General features: G+C 36.1%; 2 protein-coding genes across 5 annotated transcripts in view; one reads left to right on the forward strand and one right to left on the reverse strand.

Moving 5' to 3' along the window:
- PTPRD (protein tyrosine phosphatase receptor type D) overlaps window positions 1-24344 on the reverse strand; it is a 1574709-nt gene that overhangs the window by 723974 nt on the left and 826391 nt on the right. The window lies entirely within an intron of this gene.
- On the forward strand, window positions 13552-14881 carry LOC309963934 (nucleosome assembly protein 1-like 1). Its single transcript, XM_082842476.1, is given in 4 exon segments — window positions 13552-13861; window positions 13864-13991; window positions 13995-14339; window positions 14343-14881. Coding segments are annotated over 4 exon segments (1167 nt in total). The 5' UTR covers window positions 13552-13644; the 3' UTR covers window positions 14820-14881.

A 24344-nucleotide genomic window follows, 5' to 3' on the forward strand; every position in this document is an offset into this window, starting at 1 on the left:
ATGCTCAACAAAGTGAAGAAAAGCTATACATGAATACTAAGTTCTTTGCAAATATAGCTTGCTACTCTATGCCACATGCTGTTTGAACTGCTTTACTTGAATAGACACTTCACAGCTCTAGAAAGGATATACTATCATTGTATTATTCCCTTTTTTGAGATCAGTAAAATAAGACATAGATGGCGTTAGGTAACTTCCCAAGGTTACACAGCACTAAGCAGTAGAGCTGGCATCAGACTCCTGCAGTCTAACATCAAAAACTCCCACTTAACCACAAAGCTCTACACCTCTTCGGGTTAAGTGTTGATGTATTATGTTTTAAGTGCTGGTGTACCACATTGCTTTATAAAAAAGTGTTCCCAGTGACACACATTTCTGGGAACCAAAGTCAATGTGTATAACATCTAGAACATTTCAAGGACTGCAAATGAAGAGGATTTGAGAGTGTTATTTTTAACCAGAGGTAATGTGTCAGCCTTTGTCCCTAACAATGGTAGTAAAAGTGGACTTCAAATGACACACAGTACAGCAAAAGCAGGCAAGGCTTTGAAGAAGGCCACTCGATGGAAGAGGAAGAGTAGATAGCACCATAGCTTACGGATAATTGTTTTGATCTCTCATCAAAAGAGCCATCCAAAAAAAAAAAAAAAAAAAACAACCCTGCATCTTTCTAAATATCAACACTGTACTTTCTTTAAAGCTTATACATTTCTTAGCTACTATCTTATATTTTTTTAAGACTATAGGATGTAGTATACTTTTAACCAACCATTTCTGCACCTACAGGGGAAGGTTATGTTTTCTATGAAAACAATGTTTTTTTAAACTTTCTTTCCTTTTTACTGCATAGTTAAGCACAAAAAGGGGGTATTGATTAAAGTGTATGATTCTACAATTTATAGTTATTTAATTAGAAAACAAAAATTTTTCTGGCTGCTTATCCTCTTAAGAAATATATACTTAGTGATTATTTGATCAACACTTAGTCTAAAGGGACTTTCTCCTACTATAATGGCACTGTGCTAATGATCAAGACTGAGAAAAAAAGGTGGAAACACGTACACATAATCTTTTAAACTATTTTATAACCACATAGTTAGGATTCCTAGAATAAATACCGTACTCTTGCCAGTAAGTGCAAATATTTTACATGATTATTTCCTATATCTCAGAGAAATATTAGCAAAGTAAAAATATAGTGTGCTAATTCTCACTTTGAGACATGCACTATGAATGTGTAAGCTTTGATGAGTACTAATGGATACTTCTTAGTTTTGACCCTTAGTTTGAAAATAACAGCTTGTTGTTATTTTTTTAGGAAGAATAAGATCCATTTCTAAACATTTTAGAAATCTCAGGGCTTTTTTCTCCTTAGAAATAGACAAATAAATGACCACATTAGCACTTGCACTTCAATGTGAGCCAAGGACATTTTTAAAATGTCAGAACTCAGGGTTAACACTCTCATTTTTGACACTTGGCCTTCAGATTTTTCTCCTTAATTGTCTGTTTGCTGCCTCATTGCCATACACAAGGATTGAAGGTCAAATGTATCTCTTTCCTGCATTGCCATAAAATGTTAAGCCTCAAAGTTTTAAATATTTCATGTACTGTGGGCTACCAGATATTCCCAAGTTCTAAACCAGTGTAAACATCTTGAACATAGGAAGGTCTTCTGCTCAGGCCAAAATTGCTCTCAGTAAGGACGTCAGTTACTTGATTCCAACTATAAGCTGCTCACTTTTTAGCAGATGCTAGTGGGTTTGTTTTTCTAGACCAATGGAAACATTTTGGGCTAGTCTTACAAAAGCAAATATGAATGCAGTGAACACATGGTAGTATGTGCTCTTATATAAGAAATTGAGAGATTGGTTCAAGATGGTGGAGTAGAAGGATGTGCTATCACTCCCTCTTGCAAGAACACCAGAATCACAACTAACTGCTGAACAATCATCGACAGGAAGACACTGGAATTCACCAAAACAGATACCCAACATCCAAAGACAAAGGAGAAGCCACAATGAGATGGTACGAGGGGCGCAATCACAATAAAATAAAATCCCGTAACTGCTGGGTGGGTGACTCACAAACTGGAGAACACTTATACCACAGAAGTCCACCCACTGGAGTGAAGGTGCTGAGCCCCACGTCAGGCTTCCCAACCTGGGGGTCTGGCAATAGGAGGAGGAACTCCTAGAGAATCAGACATTGAAGCCTACTGGGAATTGACTGCAGAACTTCGACAGGACTGGTGGAAAAAGAGACTCCACTCTTGGAGGGCATACACAAAGTAGTGTGCACATCAGGAACCAGGGGAAGGGGCAGTGATCCCATAGGAGACTGAACCAGACCTACCTGCTAGTGTTGGAGGGTATCCTGGAGAGGAAGGGGTGGCTGTGTCACAACGTGAGGACAAGGACACTGGGAGCAGAAGTTCTGGGCAGTACTCCTTGGCGTGAGCCCTCCCAGAGTCCACAGTTAGCTCCACCAAAGAGCCCAGGAAGGCTCCAGTGTTGGGTCGCCTCAGGCCAAACAACCAACAGGGAGGGAACCCAGGCCCACCCATCAGCAGTCAAGTGGATTAAAGTTTTAATAAGCTCTGCCCACCAAAGCAACAGCCAGCTCTACCCACCACCAGTCACTCCCATCAGGAAACTTGAACAAGGCTCTTAGATAGCCTCATCCACCAGAGGGAAGACAGCAGAAACAAGAAGAACTACAATCCTGCAGCCTGTGGAACAAAAACCACATTCACAGAAAGGTAGACAAGATGAAAAGGCAGAGGGCTATGTACCAGATGAAGGAACAAGATAAAACCCCAGAAAAACAACTAAATGAAGTGGAGATAGACAACCATCCAGAAAAGGAATTCAGAATAATGATAGTGAAGATGATTCAGGACCTTGGAAAGAAAATGGAGGCAAAGATCGAGAAGATGCAAGAAATGTTAAACAAGGATCCAGAAGAATTAAGCAGAGATGAACAACACAATAACTGAAATGAAAACTACACTAGAAGGAATCAATAGCAGAATACGTGAGGCAGAAGAATGGATAACTGACCAGGAGGACAGAATGGTGGAATTCACTGCTGCAGAACAGAATAAAGAAAAAAGAATGAAAAGAAATGAAGACAGCCTAAGAGACCTCTGGGACAACATTAAATAAAACAACATTTGCATTACAGGGGTCCCAGAAGGAGAAGAGAGGGAGAAAGGACCTGAGAAAATATTTGAAGAGATTATAGTTGAAAACTTCCCTAACATTGGAAAGGAAATAGCCACCCAAGTCGAGGAAGTGCAGAGAGTCCCAGATAGGATAAACCCAAGGAGAAACACGCCAAGACATATAGTAATAAAATTGGTAAAAATTAAAGACAAAGAAAAATTATTGAAAGCAGCAAGGGAAAAACGACAAATAACATACAAGGGAACTCCCATAAGGTTAACAGCTGATTTCTCAGCAGAAACTCTACAAGCCAGAAGGGAGTGGCATGATATACTTAAAGTGATGAAAGGGAAGAACCAACAACAAAGATTACTCTAACTGGCAAGGATCTCATTCAGATTTGATGGAGAAATCCAAAGCTTTACACACAAGCAAAAGCTAAGAGAATTCAGCACCACCAAACCAGCTCTACAACAAATGCTAAAGGAACTTCTCCAAGTGGGAAACACAAGAGAAGAAAAGGACCTACAAAAACAAACCCAAAACAATTAAGAAAATGGTCATAGGAACATACATATCAATGATTACCTTAAACGTGAATGGATTAAATGCTTCAGCCAAAAGACACAGGCTCGCTGAATGGATACAGAAACAAGACCCATATATATGCTGTCTACAAGAGACCCCCTTCAGACCTAGGGACACATACAGACTGAAAGTGAGGGGATGGGAAAACATATTCCATGCAATGGAAATCAAAAGAAAGCTGGAGTAGCAATACTCATATCAGATAAAATAGACTTTAAAATAAAGAATGTTACAAGAGACAAGGAAGGACACTACATAATGATCAAGGGATCAATCCAGGAAGAAGAAATAACAATTTTAAATATTTACACACCCAACAGAGGAGCACCTCAATACATAAGGAAACTGCTATCAGCTATAAAAGAGGATATCGACAGTAACACAATAATAGTGGGGGAATTTAACACCTCACTTACACCAATGGACAGATCATCCAAACAGAAAATTAATAAGGAAACACAAGCTTTAAATGACACAATAGACCAGATAGATTTAATTGACATTTATAGGACATTCCATCCAAAAACAGCAGATTACACTTTCTTCTAAAGTGCACACACAACATTCTCCAGGATAGATCACATCTTGGGTCACAAATCAAGCCTCAGTAAATTTCAGAAAATTGAAAGCATATCAAGCATCTTTTCTGACCACAACACTATGAGATTAGAAATAAATTACAGGGAAAAAATGTAAAAAACACAAACACATGTATGCTAAGCAATACGTTATTAAATAACCAAGAAATCACTGAAGAAACCGAAGAGGAAATCAAAAAATACCTAGAGACAAATGACAATGAAAACATGAGGAAGGGATGCAGCAAAAGCAGTTCTAAGAGGGAAGTTTATAGCTATAAAAGCCTACCTCAAGAAATAGAAAAATCTCAAATAAACAATCTAACCTTACACTTAAAGGACCTAGAGAAAGAAAAACAAAACACAAAGTTAGCAGAAGGAAAGAAATCATAAAGATCAGAGCAGAAATAAACAAAATAGGAACAAAGAAAACAAGAGCAAAGATCAACAAAAGTAAAAGCTGGTTCTCTGAGAAGATAAACAAAATTGATAAACCATTAGCCAGACACATCAAGAAAAAGAGGGAGAGCATTCAAATCAATAAAATTAGAAATGAAAAAGGAGAAGTTACAACAGACACCGCAGAAATACAAAGCATCCTAAGAGACTACTACAAGCAACTCTATGCCAATAAAATGGACAACCTGGAAGAAATGGACAAATTCTTAGAAAGGTATAATCTTCCAAGACTGAACCAGGAAGAAATAGAAAATATGAACACACCAATCACAAGTAATGAAATTGAAACTGTGATTAAAAATCTTCCAACAAACAAAAGTCCAGGACCAGATGGCTACACAGGTGAATTCTATCAAACATTTAGAGACGAGGTAACACCCATCCTTCTCAAAGTCTTCCAAAAAACTGCAGAGGAAGGAACACTCCCAAACTCATTCTATGAGGTCACCATCACCCTGATACCAAAACCAGACAAAGATACTACAAAAAAAGAAAATTACAGACCAGTATCACTGATGAATATAGATGCAAAAATCCTCAACAAAATACTAGCAAACAGAATCCAACAACACATTAAAAGGATCATGCACCATGATCAAGTGGGATTCATCCCAGCGATGCAAGGATTCTTCAATATACGCAAATCAATCAATGTGATACACCATATTAACAAATTGAAGAAAAAAAACATGTGATCATCACAACAGATGCAGAAGAAGCTTTTGAAAAAATTCAACACCCATTATTGATAAAAACTCTCCAGAAAGTGGGCATAGAGGGGACCTACCACAACATAATAAAGGCCTTATATGACAAACCCACAGCAAACATCATACTCAATGGTGAAAAACTGAAAGCATTTCCTCTAAGATCAGAAATAAGACAAGGATGTCCACTCTCACCACTACTGTTCAACATACTTTTGGAAGTCCTAGCCACAGCAATCAGAGAAGAAAAAAAAACAAAAGGAATACAATTGGAAAAGAAGAAGTAGAACTGTGACTGTTTGCAGATGGCATGATACTATACATAGAGAATCCTAAAGATGCCACCAGAAAACTACTACTGCTAATCAATGAATCTGGTAAAGTAGCAGGGTACAAAATTAATGCACAGAAATCTCTTGCATTCCTATACACTAATGATGAAATATATGAAAGAGAAATTAAGGAAACAGTCCCGTTTACTGCTGCAACAAAAAGAATAAAATACCTAGGAATAAACCTACCTAAGGAGACAAAAGACCTGTATGCAGAAAACTATAAGACACTGTTGAACCTAATTAAAGGTGATACCAACAGATGGAGAGATATACCATGTTCTTGGATTGGAAGAATCACTATTGTGAAAATGACTATACTACCCAAAGGAATCTACAGATTCAATACAATCCCTATCAAATTACCAATGGCCTTTTTTACAGCATTAGAACAAATAATCTAAAAATTTGTATGGAGACACAAAAGACCCTGAATAGCCAAAGCAGTCTTGAGGGAAAAAAAACGGATCTGGATGAATCAGACTCCCTGCCTTCAGACTATACTACAAAGCTACAGCAATCAAGAGAATATGGCACTGGCACAAAAACAGAAACATAGATCAATGGAACAGGATAGAAAGCCCAGAGATAAACCCACACACCTGTGGCCAACTAATCTATGGCAAAGGAGGCAAGGATCTACAATGGAGAAAAGTCAGTCTCTTCAGTAAGTGGTGCTGGGAAAACTGGATAGCTACATGTAAAAGAATGAAATTAGAACACTCCCTAACACCATACACAAAAATAAACTCAAAATGGATTAGAGACCTAAATGTAAGGCCAGACACTATAAAACTCTTAGAGGAAAACATAGGAAGAATACTCTTTGACATAAATCAGAGCAAGATCTTTTTTGATCCACATACTAGAGTAATGGAAATAAAAACAAAAATAAACAAATGGGACCTAATGAAACTTAAAAGCTTTTGCACAGCAAAGGAAACTACAAACAATACGAAAAGACAACCCTCAGAATGGGAGAAAATATTTGCAAACAAATCAACAGACAAAGGATTAATCTCCAAAATATATAAACAGCTCATGCAGCTTGATATTAAAAAAAACAAAGAACCCAATCCAAAAATGGGCAGAAGACCTAAGTAGACATTTCTCCAAAGAGGACATATAGATGGCCAAGAGGCACATGAAAAGCTGCTCAACATCACTAATTATTAGAGAAATGCAAATCAAAACTACAATGAGGTATCACCTCACACCAGTTAGAATGGGTATCATCAGAAAATCTACAAAAAACAAATGCTGGAGAGGGTGTGGAGAAAAGGGAACCCTCTTGCACTGTTGGTGGGAATGTAAATTGGTACAGCTACTGTGGAGAACAGTATGCAGGTTCCTTAAAAATCTAAAAATAAAATTATCATATGACTCAGCAATCCCACTACTGGGCATATTCCCAGAGAAAACCATAATTCAAAAAGACACATGCACCCCAGTGTTCATTGCAGCACTATTTACAATAGCCAGGTCATGGAAGCAGCCTAAATGCCCATCGACAGACGAATGGATAAAGAAGATGTGGTACATGTATACAATGGAATATTACTCAGCCATAGAAAGGAACAAAATTGGGTCATTTGTAGAGATGTGGATGAATCTAGAGACTGTCATACAGAGTGAAGTGAGTCAGAAAGAGAAAAACAAATATCGTATATTAAAGCATATATGTGGAACCTAGAAAAATGGTACAGATGAACCAGTTTGCAGGGCAGAAATTGAGACACAGATGTAGAGAACAAATGTATGGATACCAAGGAGGGAAAGCGGCGGGGGGGGTGGGGGGTTGGGGGGTGGTGGTGGACTGAATTGGGCAATTGGGATTGACATGTATGCACTGATGTGTATAAAATGGATGACTAATAAGAACCTGATGTTTAAAAAAATAAAGTAAAATTCAAAAAATTTAAAAAAAAAATGTCCAAAATGTTATCTATTAAAACTATGCTATGGTCCCAACTTTGAACTTGGCTCCCCTCCTTAGATTTAACCACTATTAACTGATATTGTATGTCCTTACGGAAATTTCCTTTGCATATGCAGCTATGTGTTTGTGTGTGTAAATGCGTGTGTGTATATAGCCTTCAAACAATATTAACTTTGTAACTTTAATTTTTGTTTACATAACAATATATCTTAGAGATCTCTTCATATACGCATGTTTGAATTTACTACATTCTGTTTCACAGCTACAGAGTTTCTGGACTGTAAAACCGTAATATATCTCATCAGTTCATTACTGATGAGTAGGTGGTTTCTAGATTTTGGCTATTACAATAGTTCAATAAATAGTTTTAATGCCAAAAAAAAAATGAAATTGAATACACTGTCAAGGTGATGTGTCAAGGTGATGCTATTAAAGATTAACTGACTGACATAACTGGGACATTAGTTTTCTTTTTAAATTAGGATCACTTCCAGAATGGCATCAAGTGAACTGAACTGTGGCCTCCACACAAACTCTCCACTTAAGAAGTCTCAAAGACAGAAATATTCTAAACCTATGGGCATGGAATACTGAACTTCTTGCTGGCTCATACCATCCATTGAGAATACTAGAGAATGGAAACATCATATGATGGTGGTTTTAACATGGAAATGTTCAGTTTAGTCCAGAATTCATACTGCTCATTACACATTCAACAAACATATTGATCATCTCAAGCTAGTTACTAGAGAAAGAAAAAAGTTGCTTCTCTCAAGAAACCTAGGAGCCTAAACACTGATTTCTGTCTCATATGCCACTCTCTCTAGCGATTTGCCTTTATCTCTCCCACTGGATTATTATGACCTGTATAAACTATTATAAGACCCAGAATGCATACTAAATCCTTAAATGCCTTTCCAAGAGTATCCTGTAGTTAAGTGTCAGTCCTCCTGTCCTCACTCCCTACCCCCAGCTATGGATGTGGCCTTAGTCTGTTTTTAGAAAATATAAGTGTCCAAATTCTGTATATCAGGACCCTACCCCCATGCCCACAGCTGAAATGACTAAGGATGAGCGCCTAGCCCAAGGTTGACAATTTGTGAGCTGAATGACAGCACCTGGTGTGGCTTTGAGCAAAAGTTTTGTCCAATATGGACAAGGATGATTGGTTAGGTCAGTCACATACTGTCTCTGGGGAATTTGAACCAATGGGGGGGAAAACTGACGGTGGAAAGCAGAAACAAAAAGAGATTGAGGAAAGATAGTACACTGGAACTACACGGCAGCAGAAGCTCTGAATAAAGACACTATGACAGGGCTTCCCTGGTGACGCAGTGGTTGAGAGTCCGCCTGCCGATGCAGGGGACACGGGTTCGTGCCCCGGTCCGGGAAGATCCCACATGCCGCGGAGCAGCTGGGCCCGTGAGCCATGGCCGCTGAGCCTGCGCATCCGGAGCCTGTGCTCCGCAACGGCACAGGCCACAAGAGTGAGAGGCCCGCGTACCGCAAAAAAAAAAAAAAAAAAAAAGACACTATGACATAGGAGAGAAGAGAAATAATAAAATACAGTCATTGTGGCTGAAGTGATATACAGAGAGAAAGATAAACTCATTTTTTCCCCTACTCGTATCAGAGCTGCAAATTTCTGAAAAAGCAAAAGAAAAACAAAAACAAAAACAAAAAACCCTGACTTCCATTATCTCTGAGTTGGCTATGCAGCTGCTCCTGGATTTCTGTGGTATTAATCCACTGTAGTCTTCTAATAAATATCCATTATTTAAGGTGAACTTAGTGAGTCTCTGTCCCTTTCAATTGAAAGAGACTAAAATATTTCATTATGACAAATGCGCAAAATATTTACAAAGTGCCCTAATTAGTTACCAAAGCAGACTTCAGGTCCTTGACCCTGAAGAGTTGGTAATATAACAGTTAGAATGTACCTAAAGGAAAAGATAAATCATAAATAATAAATGTATAGATATACACATAATCCATGTTTGATGATTTTTCAATGATCTGTAGATATACAGACACACATATAAATCCACAGATAAATACAAGAACAAGGATCACTGTGATATGTTCCTAAATGCAGCAGCTATTCTAACCCTGCATGCCTGGTGGGAAATGTTTTCCCATAAGGAAACGTGCATGGTATTTCAAGGAGGAAGAACTCGGAGCCAGCACTGAAATATGAGAAATTATAGATAAACGTTTTCAAGGGAAGTATGAGAGAATTTTAATTGAGTGCCAGCTAAGATGCTGACATTACGTCAGAGCTCATCACGTATATGATCTTATGGAATCCTTACAAAAAACTCTGGGAAGTTTTATATTATAAAAATAAGAAAATTGAGACTCAGGGAGTTTGAAGTAACTTCTCTAAACTCAAGTTTGAAATTGAAATTCATTACTTTCTGGCTCTAAAGTCCATATTCCTTTCATCTTACCAATATGCCTGCTCTTCATTCAACATAATCATCTGACGTCAAAAAGAACATAATAACCTCATTCCCACTAGAGCCCTTGAGTCCTGATGCTTGTGCCCTTACTCTTCGCCTGACAGTTCTAGAAAGGAAATTCTTGCTAAATTGTAAGTGTTGTCAAGGAAGGGACTGCCTTCACTTAATAAAGTGGGGTCTGTCATGCAGTAGGTGGTCAACAAATATTTGTTGAACAAATGCTTTAAAAGAACTTTACAAACATTATCACAGATTACCCCAAACCAACCTTGGCTATCCAAACACACCTTGGCTGGGTTCACTGCGTTTGCAAAAAAAATAAATAAAGGTGGTTTTTATTTTATTATTTTACTTTTTAATTTTTTAAAAACTCTTTATGGGAGGCAAACTCATTTAGAAGTTAAGCCTGTGGGCTTTGGAGACAGTGTCTGTATTTGAAACCTGACTTCCACTTCACAGCTGTATTGCCTTAAGTTCCTTAATCAGTTTCCTAAACTGTAAAGGTTAATAATAGATGATAGGTTGGGTGTGAATATTAAATTAGTTAATACTATGAAATATTTAGAACAGTGCCAGGAAATGGATAAACAGTAAATAAATGTGAGCGATTTTAAGGGACCTCAGGGAGTTTTCATTTAATACCACTTCTATACCTTACCTCCTAGGAAACAGCAGGCCTTTCTCAGATCATTTGTGACTTACCAGGGGAGTTGACAGAATCCTGTAATATGACTGTGTTCATATGTCAGGGGTGGTGGTGTGCGTGAGGGGTATTCCTATCTTGAAGGACCTCACACTAATGAACAAATAGCCTACTTTTGAAAACGGGCCTTCTGTAAATGGTCTGTTAATTAATTATTTTGGCTTTGTGAACCATATAGATTCTGTTGCAACTACTCTACTCTGCTGTCGTACTGTGCAGTCACAGGCAACAGGTAAACAAATGAGTGTGGCTGTGTTCCAATAAAACTTTATCGACAGAAACAGGCAGTGGGCCAGATTTGGCTCAAGGGCCAAAGTTTGCTGACTTCTTCTGTAGACAATGGTGGGTGCAGTGTTCAGAAAATGAGTACACTGCTGGGACAATGGCTTCCCAGATGCACCTTGAATATTACGATTTAATCAGGGGAAGATCATTTAAACTTTATGACAAAAGTTTCTCATTTGTGAGTTGGAATAAATGTCCCATGACACTCCTTTAAGATTAAGACTCTACTAAGTCTTAGTATGCAAAGGCCTGAAATCCCATGTAGCAAAACCAAAATTAAGATTCCTAACTTTTCTACTCATCTTATTCTAAATGGAATCTTGCTTTTCCCACTTAGATTTTCTTTCCCCAACTTGCCTGACAGATGATTTGGAGATTTTATAATGAGATTTAATTAGAAAAGGGGCAAGGCAGGAGGATAAGATGGACATGTTTGCCAGGGCTGGAGAAAATCGTTTTCTGTAAGTTTCAAAGTGAGAAATGAGGGAATATCTATAATATGTAATATAGTATAATATAATATAATATAATATAATATAATACAATATGTGAGAAAAGTAGAAAGGAAATAAAGTAGTGATGCTGTGTGTAAGAGAAAAGTTTATTTTGAATTGTTTTTCAACAGTGAGCTCTGTGTCTTTAACTGGAGCATCATTCTGTGACTGGACCACATGGGTAATGGCTTCTCAAATATTACACACTTGTAGTCAGTCTAGTACAACCCTAGAGTGAGAAGTGAAGATAGATGACAATGTTACTTAGGTCTGAAGTGGCTGTCACTGTGATTTTTATAAGCCTGCGTTTTGGTTGAGGGGCAGTAGCTTCACATAGAACAATAATAGTTAGCAGCCTGGCACTTTTATATAAACTCAAAAAACATTTCCATCTTCTTAAGTGGGGTAATAGTAATGATGGCTCTTGAACAAAGACCGTATCCTTACTCAAAACATCACTAATTTCAAATTGCATCCTTCCAAGTTGAGTCACTACATACTTGAAATAATTCTTTATGAGTTTTTGATATCTTATGCCATTGACAATACTGAGAATTTCAATTTTTTTTCTTATTAATATCAGCATATTTTTCTGGAGTTCTACATTTCTGATAGACTACAATCACAATCTAATTAAGTCTTATTAAAACTTTATCCATTAAAAAAATACATCGTTAGTCTTGCATATTATTTCTAAGACTTCAGAAGGCTTCTTGGTAGCTTCAATATGCTCATTTGTCCTACCAAGATTAAAAATGGTTCTTATCTCCAGAATCTACTCTCAAAACTGCTCTTTATGGTAATAGTCCTATTCAGCATCTATAACAGTGCCTAACATACTTAATAAATATCTGTGGAATGAATAAGTAAATGAATAGTCATGGAGAATGACACAGATATACACCTGCATGTGACAAATACTAAACTTGTACAAATTCCCAGTCATAAGAAAACTAAACAAAACCTAACAAAACAAGTCAATGGAATAATTTATGATCCACTGGAAAACTGAGCTTTCTTTCAGGCTTGGGACAAATGGGATGTTGCTTACTTTCAGGATTAGCCTAGGTATCATTTACCATCACGCTTAAAAATCAGTTGGGTTTTGTGTGAAGTGTGGGAATAAGATTCACTGAAAACCCTAAGTTAAAATATTCTTTTTCTTCCCCCTTATCTAACTAATGCCACCTTCTATCTGCCAGGATTACATAAGGGTTACTGAGTGTCTCTGCAACCTTCTTTTCTCTCAGCTCACCTTTGGAATTCTCCAGTTAGAAAGTAATGATTCCTTAGAACATTTGCTCTTAAATTAAACTTTCATTTGCCATGGGGAAGGTTAATAGTGTTTTGGGTAAAAAAAAAAAAAAAAAAAAAACAACACACTAGGCTCACCATTGTCACAAACATGCTAAAGTTAAACCATTATCATGTTCTCCTACTTCTCAGAAATAATGCACCTTTTTCAAGCACCAATGGTATTGTCTATTGCAGGGCAAAGGTCTTCTCTAAGGTAATACTGCTGGGAACTAAAACAGACAAAGATATTGAAATGGTGATACCTTATTCATGACCATATGCTGCTACTGATTTTTGCATCAAGGCATTTATCAACTTATTCCTTTTTTTCTTCTTGTTTCAACAGACTTATACTATTATTATTAAAAGTAAAACATGTAATAGGAAGATGAATAAGTAATTTAATATTCACTGATTGATATACTCAGCAGTTACTATATTACTTTTACCCTGTATAGACATGAGAAATGCATTCATAATAAAATATGATTTAAAAATTAAGTGTAGCTTTTTTAGCGCCACCTGCTCGCCGCGTCGCCTTCTGCTCCTCCCGCCGCCGCCCTGAGTCACTGCCTGCGCAGCTCCGGCCGCCTGGCTCCCTGTGCTAGCAACCGATATTTGGCGTTCATACAACATGGCAGACATCGACAACAAAGAACAGTCTGAACTTGATCAATATTTGGATGATGTTGAAAAAGTTGAAGAAGAAGAAACTGGTGAAGAAACAAAAATCAAAGCGCGTCAGCTGACTGTTCAGATGATGCAAAATCCTCAGATTGTTGCAGCCCTTCAAGAAAGACTTGATGGTCTGGTAGAAACACCAACAGGATACACTGAAAGCTTGCCTCGGGTAGTAAAAGACGCGTGAATGCTCTCAAAAACCTTCAAGCTAAATGTGCACAGATAGAAGCCAAGTTCTATGAGGAAGTTCATGATATTGAAAGAAAGTATGCTGTTCTCTATCAACCTCTATTTGATAAGTGATTTGAGATCATTAATGCCATTTATGAACCTACAGAAGAAGAATGTGAATGGAAACCAGATGAGGAAGATGAAATTTCAGAGGAGCTAAAAGAAAAGGCCAAGAATGAAGATGAGAAAAAGGACGAAGAAAAAGAAGACCCCAAAGGAATTCCTGAATTTTGGTTGACCGTTTTTAAGAATGTTGATGTGCTCAGTGGTATGGTTCAGGAACATGATGAACCTATTCTGAAGCACTTGAAAGATATTAAAGTGAAGTTCTCAGATGCTGGTCAGCCTATGAGTTTTGTCTTAGAATTTCACTTTGAACCCAATGAATACTTCACAAATGAAGTGTTGACAAAGACATAAAGGATGAGGTCAGAACCAGATGATTCTGATCCTTTTTCTTTTGATGGACCAGAAATTATGGGTTGTACAGGGTGCCAGATAGATTGGAAAAAAGGGAAGAATGTCACTTTGAAAACCATTAAGAAGAAGCAGAAACACAAGGGACGTGGGACAGTTTGTACTGTGACCAAAACAGTTTCTAATGACTCTTTCTTTAATTTTTTTGCCCCTCTTGAAGTTCCTGAGAGTGGAGATCTGGATGATGCTGCCGAAGCTATCCTTGCTGCGGACTTTGAAATTGGTCACTTTTTACGTGAGCGCATAATCCCAAGATCAGTATTATACTTTACTGGAGAAGCTATTGACGACGACGATGATGATTATGATGAAGATGATGAAGAAGCGGATGAGGAAGGGGAAGAAGAAGGAGATGAGGAAAATGATCCAGACTATGACCCAAAGAAGGATCAAAACCCAGCAGAGTGCCAGCAGCAGTGAAGCAGGATGTATGTGGCCTTGAGGATAACCTGCACTGTAATAGCCTAAACACAGGTATTATTTACTTATAGCCTTATGTTTTTGTATTTTCTCGGTAGACTCAAGTTTTTTTTTAAAGGAAAGGAACTGATATTTTAAAGACCAAATTTGTTCTATTTAGCATTTTAACTAGTTTTTCTGCCAGATACATTGAATGCACAAATTCTCTCACGCATGTTTGTTCATTGCTACATATTTGGTTCTTCCTGGAGTATTTTTATCTTGTAACTATTAGATTACAGTTATGAAAATGAACAGAACTGTGAAATGAACCAGATTTTTTGTCTTGCTATTTTTTTTTCCTGAAGAACCAAAGTATTTTTTCAGCGGGTAGTTGAATGGGTTTAAGTTCACTTGCACTAGCTGTGCCTTTCATTACTTTGTTACAGAAATACAGTGACTTATACTAAGACAATTCATCATTTAAAAAACAACACTTGTCAAGACAAGTGTATGGTTAAGAATTTCCAGTAAGACCACACCTGATAACTTAGATTGTTAATGGATTTTTGTATTTCAGGTGACAGTTACTATAAAGAAATCTTATTAACTAATAGTATGGTTATTGGTTACCACAGGGAGGTGAATAAAACCTAGTACTTTCAGAAAAAAAAAAAAATTAAGTGTAATAGCTATTCTATTCACTTATAACTTATATGAAAAAAATTACTGGAGATACTATATATAGAACAAGTCAACAGTAGAGTGAAAAAGAATGGATCTGAAAGAAATATAAACTTAATAAACTTATCACGTTCATATTATGTGCAATGTGCTTCAAATATACACATGGTTAATAATTTAGAATTTACAGAGACAAATTAAAAATTATTATGCTCACTAACCATATCAATAATTCCATCAAATATAAGTGCTCTAAACACACCGATTAAAATATAGACATTTTTAGACTGGATTAAAAAATAGGACTGTACTATACGCTACTGAAAAGAAACTTACTTTAAATATAAGGACATAGCTAGATTAAAAGTGCAGAAAAAGATATATCCTTCAAACACCCAAAAGAAAGTGGCTAGTTTTAATATCAGACAAAGTAGGTTTCAAAACACTGTAAAGAGAGACATTACATAGTGATAAATGGGTCAAACTACCAAGAAAATATAACAATACTAAATGTGTAAGCATCTAATGGAGCTTCAAAATACATGAAGCAAAAACTAATAGAAGTAAAAGGAGAATTAGATAGATTTGCAATTATAGTTGGAGACTTCAACACTCTTTGCTCAACAATTGATAGAACAAGGAGACAGAAATCCTCAAGTATACAGGAGATATGAAAAACACTATTAAACAACTTGACCTATAAATTGTTATTTATAGAACACTCCACCAATAACCACAGAATACTTATTATTTTCAAGTGCACAAGAAATTTTAACCACGATTGACTCTATCTTGGGCAATAAAACGAGCCTTAAAAATGTAAAAGAATAGAAATTATGTAAAGAATGTTTTCTTCCTATAATATACTAATGTAGAAATCAATATATATATATATTTTAATCTAGAAAATTCCCCAGTATTTGGAAATTAAGCCACACATTTCCAAGTGAACCCATGGATGAAATAGAAGTCATAAGGGAAATTAGAAGCATTTTGAATTAAATAAAATTGAAAATGCAACAAATCAAAATTTGTTGGGTGTAGTTAAAGAAATATGTAGAAGGAAATTTATATAATTAAATTCTTAAATTAGAAGAGAAGAAAGACTCAAATCAATTATCTAATCTTATCTTGCATCTTACAAAACTGGAAAGAGAAAAGCAAGCAAAAGGAAGGAAATAATAAAGATAAGAGCAGAAATAAATAATGTGGAAAACAGGTAAACAATACAGAAATCAATAAAACCAAAAGCTAGTTCTATAAAAAGATCAGTAAAATTGATAAACCTCTAACCAGACTGACCAAAGAGAAAAACAGAAAGAATACAGAAAATCAAGAATGTAAAGGTAGTCATTATCTCAGATCCTACAGACATTAAAAAAATAATAAGAGAATATTAAGCTCAATTTAATGACCATAAATTCAACAAGTTAGATGAGATGGACTAATTCTTTTAAAGATACAAAGTACCAACCATCATTCCAAAAGAAATAAATGATCTGAATAGTTTGATGTCAGTTAAAGAAATAGAAGTTAAAGACTTCAAACTAAGAAAACTCCAGGTGCAGACTGCTACCTTAGTAAATTCAATTAGACATTTAACAACATAACATCAAAAAATTCCACACAAATTCTTCCAAAATGTAGAAGAGAAGGGAATACTTCCTAACTTATTTTATGAGGCTAGCATCATGCTGATACCCAAATCAGACAAAGACATCACAGGAAAAGAAAATTATAAAGCAATATCCCTTATGATCCATAGGTGCAAAAACCCTCAACAAAACAAAAGCAAATCAAATCCAGCAATGCTTTATACATTGTAATAAGACATCAAGATCAAATGGGGATTATCTCAAGAACACGAGGCAGGTTCATTTGGAAGTCAACCTGGGAATGGTGGTTGCATTCATTCATGGTAAAAAACAAAAACAAAAAAATCCACAAAAACCCTGTAAACTGGAATAGGAAGGAATATCATTGCTAATGTATAGTAGTTACAAAACGAAGAAACCAAAACTACAGCTAATAGAACAGAAAGGAAAAGATAAAATGGTCTTTATTCACAGATAACACATAGAAAGACTGCAGAAATCTTTAAAAAGAAATAAGACAACTGCTTGAACTAAGTTCAAACTTGCAAAATACAAGATCAATGTACAAAAATCAAATGTATTTCTATTTGTAAGATGTCAGTTTTTCCCAAACTGATCTATAAGATCAACATACGTGTGGTATAGTAATAAGTATATCTGGTCACAGGCAAGGCCCAAGGAAGTCTCCTCGGTCTTTTTGTGGTGAAGAACACTTCTACTGCAGATACCCAGAAGGTTCTGAGATCCTCTTACACATGGCCTCCAGCTGGGGATGACTTTAAAACTCCCTGTGGTGATGGATGTTAACTAGATTTATTATTATTTCTATATATTGTTTCACTATATATATATATATATATATATATATCAAATCATTATGTTGTATACCTAAAACTAATATACTGTTATATCACAATTATATTTTAATTAAAAACATATTCTTAAGGATCCAAGATGGCATCTAAATTCCTTCTGAAAATAATACACAGCAGCAATAATAGGAAAAAAACAAACAAAAACACTTCAGCAACTCCCCAAGAGACAACTGTGAACCACATGATCTGTGGAATGTGACATTATAGTTAAAATCAAAGTGTTGAAAATTATTTCTGAACACGACTTTCAACATTGACTAAAAATTTTTGTGTACCATGACACTTTTTATAATTCTGTAAGATTAGATATTAACGTACAAAAAACTATATATAACATATGGATTATATTTGTCAGATGAGACAAATAATGTCTGTTTGGTACAGAAGATTAATCCCAAAGGTTTCAGTTTAATTGCCTCTAGGACAGTAAATATATTTTATCTAAATTGGGCAAAAAACCCCCATAAACTCATGAGCCAATATGACACATTATAGGAGGGAGGTATATAAAATGTTATGGAAGCTTTGTGAACAGGGCCATAATTGAGTATAGGAGGGCATGACACCAATGAGCTCCTAAATGTCAAAGGTACTGTTCTTTACTTATCCTCTACGGTTTCTCTGTTGCATCTCACATTGCTGAAAATATTATTAATCAACTTGAATTAATTCACTCACATTTGAAAATTAGAGGTTTTCACATCATAATACAGATTTTTCCCTTCTCTTGAAACATTGGAATGTAAGGCAACACTTGATTTGCATACATACAGGGCAACAATGAGCTGGATAGGACCAGTAGCTGATCCCTATGCATGAGCAAAATGCTTTCTGATTTGCAAAAACAGGCATTATATTTTGATTCCTGGCATGGTGGCTAAGCACTTGGGAAAAACTGGTTTTCCTGAAAGCAAACACAGTATCAGCACTATAATTAGGAGATTCAGATTGGAGTCAGCAGCAAGAGTTGGGGGGACTGAACCTGATACTCCTGAATTAATCTGGAAAGGGTTTAATGCATCCACAGGTTAGTAGCACACCATGGTTCCCAAAGGAAGCCAGTACAAAACCTCTCTGAAGTAAATTGTTGTGAAATATTTCTTGTGGGTCTCCTATTTCTGCACATCTTGTGAGCAGAAGCCCTAATTGTGTTAGAGACTATCTTTTCAAGAATATTTGTAGAGCGAAAAGCCTTGGAAGACAGAGGCTATATCTCCCTAAGGAGTAAAGGTTATGTTTGTGTATTATCCAACATAATCAAGATAGTATCTCCCTCTGGATCACAGGACAGGCATGCCTAACAACCATCATAAAAGAGTCAGGTTCCCTAAGCTCAAGGTATTCATCACATAAAACAATAACATGTGCAGGTGTCACTTGGCCCTCTTCACTTGGCCCTATGCATATTTGCACCTGAGAAATCTGCACAACAAAATGTGGACCCTTTGGCTGCTACCATTGCTGTCAGTAATAAAGTCCTTTTGTCTCTGACCCAGCAGTGTTGTATCTTCTGCCAGTATCTATGAAACTGTGGTAGGCTAAGTTAATAGCCAGCAAGTAGGGTAAAATGTCAGACCCTTCACAGTTCTAACCTTTTAAAGGGACATTCGGCTATAACGACTAACATTCAAAATGCAGGGCTTCCCTGGTGGCACCGTGGTTGAGAGTCCGCTGCCGATGCAGGGGACACGGGTTCGTGCCCCGGGCCGGGAAGATCCCACATGCTGCGGAGCGGCTGGGCCCGTGAGCCATGGCCGCTGAGCCTGTGCGTCCGGAGCCTGTGCTCCGCGATGGGAGCGGCCACAACAGTGAGAGGCCCGCGTACCGCAAAAAAACAAAAAAAACAAATTGCATATGCAATTTGACCAAGGCACTTTACTTCTAGGTTTCTAATTTAGAGCCACATTTTCTTATAGACATAAAGGCACACTAGGATATTTATTGCAACGTTGTTTGGACTTAAATATACACATAGGATAACTCTAGGCTAAATTGTTGGCTCAATTGTAGGACATTCATTGGTTACCTGAAATGACTATATAATGTCCTATTTAGTCACACATATCTATAATGGCTAAATTATAGGACACCCATCGGCTGTATGAAATGAGGTCAAGCTATGTACACTTAGGTGGAAAGATTTTCTGGACATATATTAGGTAAAAAAAGCAAACACAAGTGAAAGTCGCATGATGCTTCTGGTATAATACCATGTACATAAAACTATCCACAATATAATATTTCCATATTTGTAACATATATATAATATCTATAACACATTATAGGTAATATATATACAATATTTATATTATTATAATATATAAATTCTGAAATGTCCGCAAAACTCTTAACAGGTTACTGCTGGAGAGGGGACTGGAATTGGGAAGTGACTGCCTAGTTGTCAAGGGCTTTATTTACCAGAACTGATTGAATTTCTAACAATATCAATATATTTGTTATACTGATATGACATAATTTAATATATTGTCATATTACATCAAATAAATGTATTTATATAGACATTACTCAGTCATTACAAAATTAATAAATACTCATTACCCATTAATACCCCAAAGTCACACTCATGATGGTGACTCTGTCTGCAAATTACATTCCTTCTCTTCTCCCAATGCCAGTGTGCTCTCTTGCTTCCTGTACCTGGTTTCTGTTCTTTTGTCCCATTAATATGTTTATTATTATCAGTCTCATCATTATTATTTAATCTTTTACAATTATTAACATACTTCTGGATATTTACAGCAAAGTTACTAATGATAAAAATAATTGTCATAACGACTGTATTATGATATCCCAGTGATTTATATAAGCTCATGGCATTGTGCGGATCTTACACACTATTAGAGAAAAATATAACATAATACAACAGTTTTTGGAAACAAATCTGAACATATTTTGTAAACTTAATCACTTGAACATCTTATAAGCCACTGATTCTACTCCTAGACAGACTTTTACACATGGTCACCAGGAGAAATACACAAACATGTTTACGGTGGTATTGTTCATGCTGTTTAAAAGCAGGAAGCAACAGAGATGTCTATAGACTAAATAATCAATACATACACTGTGGTATAGTCATACCACAGGGGATTTATGTAATAGTGAAAAAGGACAAAGTTTAATAAAATGGCATGGGTAATTCTCGGAAACATAATATTTAGTAGAAAAAGCAAGTGGGAGATAGTACAGAAAATAATATTTTAATGAAAAATTTTTAAAAATTGTGCATGTATAAACACGCGATAAACCTTTGTAAATTCCAATCCAATGATATGTGATAACAAAGCAGATCAGGTACATATCTGTTGGGGGCACATGATGGGAGGATTAAGGAGCAGTAAATGCAACCATGTTGGTGATATTTTAGTTCTTCACTTAGGTGCTGGTTCATGACTATTCATTTTCTTATTTGCTTCATAATTTACAAATATATACGGTGAGAATATGTACATTTTTTCATATATAACAAAATATTACACATCCATGTAAAAGTACCTTGCATATCACCAATCATCTTTGCATTGAATAAATGTCCATGGACTATATCTGTCTTAGTTTTTGGAAGTTATTTTGCAAGGAGATAGCTTAGCTTCTGTCTGGTTGGGTTTTGTGTTTTGAAGGTAACTAACCATCTTTTGTGTCAAGCCCATGTGTCCATGTTCAAAGCTCCTCTTGAGTAACGATCAAGCAGGCAGTAGATATATGCTTATAGGATGCATTTTCACAATTGTGAATTATAGTTTAAAAAATAAAAATATTCTATGCTGGGAATAGCATAGGTGCTACTGGAAGTTTCATGCTGTGTAATGGAAGTTAGGATTATTTTTTATGCCCCATGGTTTCTATAAGTAATATTAACCAGACACCAATTATCACTTCATTGAAGGGATAAGTCACTGTGACATGTACAGCTGAGATCAAACTCATTGCTTTTGCAATGCGAATTAATTAGAGTGGGAGAAAGCTATACTGAAGGGTTAGGATGCACTGCAAATGTGAAAAACTCTGTATTTTAAGCAACTCAGGGGAAATGTGTTCCAATTAGTGTATAATGTTAATATGCAATGATCTTATTTATATACAGGTTCAGAACTCTGAACATTACCTTCATTACATTACATTCTGAAGGAAACGTTCTTGTCCTGCCTCCAGGTATATTACTAAGCAGGTCCACTCCCTCTTTCAATATTTAGTGTTGACAGTCTTAGAGATAAGAATCTGCAGGGAGATCAGCTCCGTGCTTTGTGACCACCTAGAGGGGTGGGATAGGGAGGGTGGGAGGGAGACGCAAGAGGGAGGAGATATGGGGATATATGTGTATGTATACCTGATTCACTATGTTATACAGCAGAAACTAATACACCATTGTAAAGCAATTATACTCCAATAAAGATGTTAAAAAAAAAAAAGAATCTGTAGTGAACTCACAGTGGTGTAATGTATAGTTCTTACTCTTAAGGACCTGTTGATCTCATATTACATTACTAACTCTGATTTCCAAATTCTCATTTGCACTGTGTGTATAATCATTCACAGTAATCTGATTGCTTAGTTATTTACAATGCAGTAGTTGGATTTCACATAGATATAAACTCCTTGATGTGAAAGCAGGTTTACTTTGTTAATTTTTATTATGACTGTTTTTGTTTAGAAACAATAAAAAAAAATTTAAATCAAAGAGTATCCAAGAAGTTGATATGAAATTTGAACCAACTGGCCAACATAAATGAAGAGAGACAGAATAGAGAGAAGGAAAGCAAGAACTTCAACGAATGAACAATCATGATGCTCAGCAAACAAATAACTAATATTGTAGACATAATAAAGTATTTTTCAGAAAGACCTGAGCATAAATAGACACTTGAGAATTCAACTGCTGGGTGAAATTTGGGATATTAGCTAGATACTCATTTCTCATTTTTAAGAAGACATATAGAACATTAATTACAGACAGATGATGTTCTTAAATGAGCAGAAGGATTTTGCTGGCAGCTCTATAAAAATACACCCACACAGATACGATTAGCATCCTCACCTCCCATGAAATCAAGAATGGGGATGGAAGGGGATTCTGAAGGTATTCACGATGCATTAATGAGGCAGCAGAGCAAGGCGTGATGATAAAACCAAGTGTCTGCGTGAGATTGTCATGACTGACATTTACAAAACAGAGAAACTAATAAGATAATTATTATCTTTTGTAGCACTTGGTTTAAAAAAATAATTCTAAAGCATTAAAACCATGCCATTTTTGAAAAACAGCTTGTGAAGCTGAAGACTTGAGATGTGACATGTGTCTGTCACTTATGCATGCTACCTCACTCAGTTATTCCTAAATAATCATATGATTAAACCACAGGTAGACTAAGTGAGTATATTTTTACTTTACATCGTTAATAGGGGAGGAAATTATACCTTGACTATACCTACAGAAAATCTTATTTTAATTATTCCAGAATTCTAGAATTAATAGCAATTTTAATATTTTTCTCTAAATCCACTATCTTCAGTAATTGATGTAAATTAAACAATGACACTCTCTGATACGCCAACAAGATTTAAGGCTATATTTGGTATCTGAAAAAAACCCAAAAAACATAAACGAAATCACAACTCTTTTGAGGTAGATTTGATTTAGTGCTTATCATAAATGAGAAAAAAAAATGAACTATCTGTCAAGACAAAATTGTACTGATCAGTGTTTCAAAGGCAGGCATACAGGACCTTCTTTTAAATTTAAATATTTGCCTGGACATTTATATGATTATTAAAGATCACAGCTAGAGTTTTTACTGCATATGTTTTATAAATATCTAGGTTATAGCTGCTACTCTATTTTTAATAGTTTTTTTAATTTTTTTTATTTTTAAAAGTCTTACGATAGATTATTTCCTGTCATTCATAGAGGAGAACAAGAAGTAGCAAGTCCTGATGTACCTCTATTTTCTTTTAACTTGACCTTTCTATGACTACCAACAGGTGGTGCCTGGGTAGGGACAATGCTCTAAACAAAGTAAATGGCCAATTGGAGCCACTGAACCAAAGTCACACTGCTGCAACTGTGGCTTCTTCCAAGTCATTCAGAGATAACTGCCGGCAAAGGGGTGTAGAGAGAGGTGGCCTTCAGCCATTTGGCATTCACCAGCATGTAGGCCAGATCTGCTCCAAGAACCTAATCACCATCGATCAGCAAGATAACAACTTACCCTCTCATTGATTCAGAGCTGAAACATTCACTTTCCCACCATGGTTGCTCATTACAAGATACTTTAGCCCATGTGGAAAACATTTTCTTAAATATATAGACTACAATAGTTTTACAATATAATCATACATGGAAGTTACCTATCATAAGTGATTCTGATCCCACT

Source organism: Leucopleurus acutus (genome assembly GCF_964270905.1).
Source record: "Leucopleurus acutus genome assembly, chromosome: 7".
Taxonomy (NCBI): domain Eukaryota; kingdom Metazoa; phylum Chordata; class Mammalia; order Artiodactyla; family Delphinidae; genus Leucopleurus; species Leucopleurus acutus.